This window comes from Canis lupus, chromosome 23 (genome assembly GCF_048164855.1).
Source record: "Canis lupus baileyi chromosome 23, mCanLup2.hap1, whole genome shotgun sequence".
In the NCBI taxonomy this organism is placed as follows: Eukaryota; Metazoa; Chordata; class Mammalia; order Carnivora; family Canidae; genus Canis; species Canis lupus.
This window is the reverse complement of record NC_132860.1, coordinates 22864031-22871503: the sequence shown is the minus strand read 5'-3', so window position 1 is coordinate 22871503 and position 7473 is coordinate 22864031. Positions and strand designations below refer to the sequence as shown.

The following is a 7473-nucleotide window of genomic DNA, read 5'->3' as shown; positions in this document are numbered from 1 at the left end:
ATATAAATAACCTGGAAACAGGAAGACCTATGGAATTATCGCCCCAATATCTCAAAAGATAAAGCAAATTATAGAATTATTTATACACAGACTTTTAAGTTACTTATATGGAAAGATAAAACTGGAAAAATTTTCATAATGTAAATAAAACATTAGGGGATAATACACAATGAACCCCTAAAAATCAGTGAGAAAAAGTGAAAATTAGCCAAAAAGACTTGTCTGTGATCAAGTTATATATAGAACTATCTATATGTAGACATATAGATATATAGAGATATAAATATATAGAATATATATATATTCATTTCATTCAACTTAGCTTGTACCTTTATGTAACAATTAAAATCTCATCTCACTCTGATAAAAGGAAGAGTAGCTATAACACTCAGGTCCCTTCCAATTATGAAAAGGCCCAGAAATCCTGGAGTTCCTAAGATATTGAAAAAAAGGCTCAAGGCCTTCTGTGCACAGAAAGTAGGTAAATGATGCTTCTCTGAATTTGCTTGGTCTTGATACTATATATAACAGGGTTCATGAATGGAGGAAAGAGAAAGTAGACATAGCTCATGGTGATGTGGACCACATGTGGTGCATGCTTCCCAAACCTGTGGATGAAAGTCAGGCCAATCACAGTAATATAAAAGACCAGGACACAGCTAATATGTGAGACACAGGTGTTAAGGGCCTTAGTTCGCTCTTCTCTAGAGGCAATACCCATAACTGTCTTCAGGATTAAAATATAAGAGAAGAGGATAATGAGAGCATCTAGGAAGAAAGTCAAAGCAACCAGAATGACTGGGTACACACGATTAAATGTAATATCAGCACAGGCAAGTTTCATGACATCTTGGTGGAGGCAAAAGGCGTGGGAAAGAACATGGGAACGGCAATATGGGAACCAGTAGAGTGGCACAATTGGAGGCACAAGGGATAAAAAGCCCCTCAGTAGTACACCCAGTCCTACCTTCATCACCCGAGAATTGGTAAGAATGGAGTTATACCTCAGAGGAGTGCGGATGGCGATGAATCGGTCATAGGCCATGGCAAGCAAGACACCCGATTCCACAATGGAAAGGGAATGAATGAAGTAAGCCTGCAGGAAGCAGGCTCCATGGCTCATCTCCCGGTGATTCATCCATAAGACGCCCATTACAGTAGGCATCGTAGTCAATGTCACCATTAGATCGGTACCTGCCAGCATGGCAAGGAAATAGTACATGGGTTCATGGAGGCTGTGGTCGTCCTTGATGAGGTAGAGGAGAGTGCCATTGCCAAGAAGCACAGAGATATAGACTGCAAAGAAGGGGATGGAGATCCAGTGATGAGCAGCCTCCAGACCTGGGAACCCAGTCAGCAAAAAGGGGGCAGTGCTAATATTGAGCCACATAGTATGTTCACAGATGGAGAGCAAGTTTATGGAAGCTATTAACCCAGAAATCCAGATTTTTTGGTTTGCACCACCTCCTCATGTGAGTATATTACAGCAGATTCAATCACAATTTTTGTACTCAGAATAATAAATTGATATATATGTGGTTTAACAACTATTTTCTTTTGGAAGAGAGTGGAGATTTCTAGGCTATACTAATCATGGGAAGAATCATGGTATTTTCCCACATTATATATAATATTAGGTTACTGATTAAAATTTTCTGAATTAAATTTTTTTTCAATACATTAGGCCACACTGTTATGTATATGCTAGAAAAATGTTTAAAGCAATAAAGGTAAGGAGAAGGAAATGGAGATGGAAACAGAGACAAAGCCAAAGAAGATGACGTGACGATGACAAAGGAGAAGAAGAAATACAAAGGGATAATTACTTTGCTTAGTTACACTGTCTTTTTGTTTGGTTGTAGAAACACTGATACACTTGATACATTTAGACCTGATTTAATTTTATATTTGCAATCATTATAGATTTTTTATTGTTATTAGCAAACTTTGTTCTGTTTTGAAATTGTTTATCAGCATTTTCTGGAATTCTTACAAAAGTTCAGAAACCCTTGATGGAGAAAAATGGACAAGAGCAGACAATGTCATATTTAGTCTGAACACATTTACAGTTTTCCGGAAGCCCATCCATGGGTCCCCCACTGAATATTTCAAACCTGCTGTAAAACATTTGTGCAAAGGAAGTCTGTGCTATTATGCTGCTCACCCCAGGTGAGATATGTCCCCTATGCAGGCCTCTGGAAAATCTATCTTCTCTTGAGAGCATCTAACATCCGAAGGATAAGAAGTCATTCCATATTTCTGTTCCTGGCACTCATCTACTACACAGTCTTATTGCTGGAATGGTTATCTTCTTTCTGTCTTATTTGAGGACTTACTCCAGACTCTTTCTTCTCAAAAAACTTTTGAAGCGTCCAAGCTGAAGAGTTTATGTTTGTAGAAATCACCTCCCCAGAGTTTCACCTTTGAAGCCACTTGGGAGTTTCTTTGATTTTCCTTCCCTTCTTTTTTCTGAAAGTGGCTGAGCCATTCAATTGGTGTCCCCAGCCAGCCCTTTCATGCACTTCCCCAAGGGTGTTTTAGGAAAACTAGAAACTCAAATAACACCTTTATAGAGATGCCAGGGCTTGGTTATGTGCCCCAAGATCCTCAACATCAGCATTCCCAGTGTCTATTTCAAAGGTCAAGGGAGACATATGTGCTTTTGTTGCTCTTAGAATTTTTAGAATTTGTGAATTCCAATTGTATTTTTTTTTTTTTGTCACTTTGGAGAAATCAGTTCTGATTCACAGGAACCTCAGTAAATCTGTGAACAGCAAGGTGAATGAAAGATGTGTTATGTTGTATCTTAAAATTACTTCATTTATCATTGTCTGTTTTGTGGCAGAGTCAGGGTGATTAACATGTTCTTTTCATTAACAAAACTCAAAAATCTAGTGGGGACCAGAAAGAAAATAGTTGCCATGAACTTACAAAGTACTCTCATTACTGTATGAATGTCAGTGTGCTAGGGAGAGTACATACAAGATATCCCTGGCGTCTGGGCAAGGTTCCTAGAAGTGCTATTTAAACTGAGAACTGAATAACAGAAGAGTCAGGAATATGATATTTTTCTGTAAGATAGTGTATCAATTCCATGCACAGAAATAAACAAAAACTAAACCCACCGAAGAAAAATATTTGCGCTAGTCATGGGACAAGAAAAAAACATGATGAATTTATGCTAAATTTATACTAAGAATCATAGCATCTCTAGAACAATTCATGAGAGAAAGCTTAACACAAAATGAGTGCATGATAGCAGATTCTGATCACCTAGAGTTCTCACAATTTATGTAATGAATTTTGACATTACCCAAAGGGCAAGAGTATGAAATAAATGATGGGCCAGGCTTATGATCAGCTAGTCATTGTTTAAAGGTCACTTTGTTATGGTGTGAGGAGCACACTGAAAAGAGATAGAACAAGTAAGAAGAATCAAAATACAGTATACCATATGATAAATTGTGTTGTTGTGCATATGATGGGGTGTTATGGGGTTGGACAGAAGTGGACATACTTCAGTGGAAAATCACTGGGTAGAAACCTTGAGCTATCCTTTTTTCTCCCTGGGTAGGAATGCAAAGACTCACATTTTCTTTTTTTTTTTTTTTTAAGATTTATTTATTTATTCATGAGAGACACAGACACACAGACACACACACACACACAGGCAGAGGGAGAAGCAGGCTCCCGCAGGGAGCTTGACATGGGATTCAACCCCAGACCTCGGGATCACGCCCTGAGCCAAAGGCAGACACTCAACCACTGAGCCACCTAGGTGTCCTGGGACCCACATTTTCTATGAGCTTCTATTAGTATCAGTTGCTTCAGTTTATTTCTATTTTCTTGTACCCCCTAACCTTTCAGCACATGCTCATACAGGCCTAGCTTTTACTGTGAAAATTAACAATCAGGCAAGAAAATACACATATTAAAAATTGTTTCAATAAATGACTAATGAATATGTTACTATCTTCTCTTAAAAGCTCAGTGTGCTATAGCATAGACTATTTCCTTCTGTCATTTTAAGAGTTTGAAATTAATTATTTAGAGTCCTCATCCTCAAATTTCCAGAATATTTTTCAAACATGGATTTTATTCATAATCAATAATTTTTTTTCTAAGCTCTATCAATTGTAGATCCTAAATATATCTCATATCTGTCCACTACATTTATCTTCATTTTAATAGTTTTAGCTACTCATTTCTCTCTCAAACTGATACAGTATCTTTCTGATTTCCTTGTGCTCCTCTTGCCTCACTGAAATCTATACCATGCCTGAACATATAAATTGTAAGCATCACTGAAGTCATATCACTCCCTTGCTTAGAACTTCACAAGAAGCCAGTAGCTTCTCGTGAGTCTCTGGGTAGACACTCAAATCCTTACCATGGCCAACAGGATGCTATTGATTTAACCTCCTTTTTTCTCCCCACCCTGTCCTTAGAGCTATCTCCTGCTTCATGTCAGCCACATACCCAGAAGTTGCCATGATCCATTCCACCTATAGCCTCCTCACATACCATTTCTGCTTAAAACATTCTTATTCCTATTTCAGCAGTTAATCTCTAATCCACCTCAGGTATCAACTGAAGACACACTCCTCAAGGAACCCTTCCCTTAGCTCAGTCTGAATGTGATCCTTTTTGGAACCCACATCCTCAAAACAGTTTGTCCTTCTCATGTTGTCACTAGTGACAGAAATAGTTTTAAATGTAGGTTTCTTTGATTTTTTTTTGACTCCCCAGTGGGTTGGCTCTAGATAAAGCAATATTTTGCATTTATTTGTTGGCAGTTACATCATTTTTGTTCAGGACCATCCTTGTCTCATCCCTTAAAATAACAGCCAAAGAAATGGCTGAATACCACTGTTACTAATTTGAAAATAGAATCAATGAGGATTGATTTAAATGTCTTAATTTTCTCCAAATATTAACCTATTATAAAGTAGAATATACAAAAAAAGTTATGCAAAAAATGAGAAAAAAATATGAAAAACCTGGAATAAAAGAGGTCTTTATCATATGGCCCCCAAATTTCAATAAAGTAAATAAAATCTGAAATTATTTCTTTTTAAACATTTAAATTCTGTATGTAAAAAGACAAATAGAAATGGGGATATAGTTGCAGTATAAATGGCTCATTAGGGTTTATTTATAATGAGTTCCCACAAATAAATTAGGAAATGATAAACTCCCTCATAGGAAAAATTGACAAGACATATGACCAGAAAAGTCCAAAATAAGCCATGCAAGTGGCTACAACAAATTATTGAAGTTTTTAGCATAAAAATTAATTGCATATACAAAAAACACAATATCAGAATTGTACTTAATTTTCCAGAAAATTCAAAGGATTTCTCTCCTTAGAATTTATTATTTTCCTCCTTAGAATTTAAAGAGAAGAATACAGAATAACAAGGAAACAAATCAACTCATAAACTTATAACTCATAAGTTTCATAAATGGTATTGTATCATTTGAAGGAATGGAGATTGCCACAGTAGGTTTTAAGACTTAGTGGAATCTCATGGCCCTCTGTTCAGAGAAACCTCTGATCCCCACCATCAGTGTTTAACTTCCAAATTGATCTTTGGATAAAAGGCAGAGAATGCCATATTGAATTTGCTTTGTCTTGATGCTATAGATGGTAGGATTCGTTAAAGGAGGAAAGAGGAAGTAGATATAGCTCATTATAATGTGGACCACTGGTGGCACATTCTTCCCAAACTGATGGATTAATGACAATCACAGTGACATAAAAGATGAGGACACAGCCAGCGTGGGAGATACAAGTATTGAGGGACTCGGTTCTCTCTTCACCAAAGGCTATGCCCATGACAGTCTTAAGAATTAGGATATAGGAGAAAAGGATGATCAGAGAATCTAGGAAAAAAAAAAGAAAGAAAGAGAAAGAAAGAGAAAGAAAAGAAAAGAAAGAAAGAAAGAAAGAAAGAAAGAAAGAAAGAAAGAAAGAAAGAAAGAAAGAAAAAAATAGAGGGTAAGGTCTATTGAAAGTTATGTCAGCACAGGCCAGTTTCATGACTTCTTGATGAAGACAGAAAGCATGGGAGAGAATATTAGAATGGCAATATGGAAATGAAAAAAAGATACAAGATTAGAGGGATGATGAATATAAAATCCCTCATAAAAGCTCCCATCCCTAACATTACCACTTGAATATTGGTGAGAATGGAAGTGTATCGCAAAGGATTGTGGATGGCAATAAAATGATCATAGGCCATGGCAAGCAAGACATCTGATTCCACAATGGAAAGGGAATGAATGAAGTAAGCCTGCAGGAAGCAGGCTCCATGGCTCATCTCCCGGTGATTCATCCATAAGACGCCCATTACAGTAGGCATCATAGTCAATGTCACCATCAGATCGGTACCTGCCAGCATGGCAAGGAAATAGTACATGGGTTCATGGAGGCTGTGGTCGTCCTTGATGAGGTAGAGGAGAGTGCCATTGCCAAGAAGCACAGAGATGTAGACTGCAAAGAAGGGGATGGAGATCCAGTGATGAGCAGCCTCCAGACCTGGGAACCCAGTCAGCAAAAAGGGGGCAGTGCTAATATTGGGCCATATAGTATGTCTACAGATGGAAAGCAGCTTTCTAGAAACATTTAAGCCAGGAATCCAGATTTTTTTTTTAGTGGCATTATATCACAGAAGCCTCAATCACAATCTTCATACTTGGGGATAATTAATCAGTATGGTATACATAACTCCACAAGTATTTTCCTTCAGAAGAATAGAAATTTGCAGGTTATACTTGCGATAAGGAATATTATTCTTTGCCCAAGTAGAAAAAAATTACATTAATAGTTACAACTTTCTCATTTTAAATGAAGTGCTTTTACTAATTTTTAAAAATTTTATTTAAATTCAATTTGCCAACATAGGCTATAACACCCAGTGCTCATCTAATCATTCATTAATTTTTCTTATAACATCAGGTCCTACTATTGTGTGTATGCTTAAAGTTTTTTCCAGTAACATTGTATAACAACAAATAATGTAAATAAATACTAGTGGATAATGATCTTACTTAGGTGCTTTCTTGCTATGATTGTTAAGTTTTTGGATACATTTAACTTTGATTTTGCTTTTGTCTTTCACAGTCATGATAAATGCATACTTTTCAGTTACAAAAACTTGCCTTTGTTTGTTTTTAAAATTGCATATTGGTGTTTTATGGAACATACCATCACTTTCAATTGCTTTCTTGCTCTAACAGTTACTCCCTTTTAGAGATTGGCTCCCAGAAATGTGGGCTACAGACTAACCACAATGAACAAGCACAGGTATGTATATTTTAAACATATAGTCTTAGACTCTACCTCCAATCCACTGAGCCAAAATTTCCCTTTGATCACGATGCCCAAGTGATTCAGGTGTACAGTGATATTTGAGAATCACTGCTCTAAACATTTCATATTTATTCCATCTTTGGAAATAAATGCTTTTG

General features: G+C 36.7%; 2 protein-coding genes across 2 annotated transcripts; both read right to left on the bottom strand.

Annotated features, from left to right (window-relative positions):
• Nucleotides 1-454: 454 nt before the first annotated feature.
• On the bottom strand, nt 455-1390 carry OR51B2 (olfactory receptor family 51 subfamily B member 2). The gene has a single exon (XM_072795189.1). The coding sequence runs from the start codon at nt 1388-1390 to the stop codon at nt 455-457; it is 936 nt and encodes a 311-aa protein (XP_072651290.1).
• Nucleotides 1391-5574: 4184 nt separating this feature from the next.
• On the bottom strand, nt 5575-7130 carry LOC140615270 (olfactory receptor 51B2-like). Its single transcript, XM_072795187.1, is given in 5 exon segments — nt 5575-5749; nt 5751-5915; nt 5997-6106; nt 6108-6597; nt 7054-7130. Coding segments are annotated over 5 exon segments (1017 nt in total).
• Between the last annotated feature and the right edge of the window lie 343 nt (nt 7131-7473).

Excerpts from the sequence above, each read along its gene's own strand:
- OR51B2 (XM_072795189.1), bottom strand. The coding sequence starts at position 1,390 with ATGTGGCTCAATATTAGCACTGCCCCCTTTTTGCTGACTGGGTTCCCA.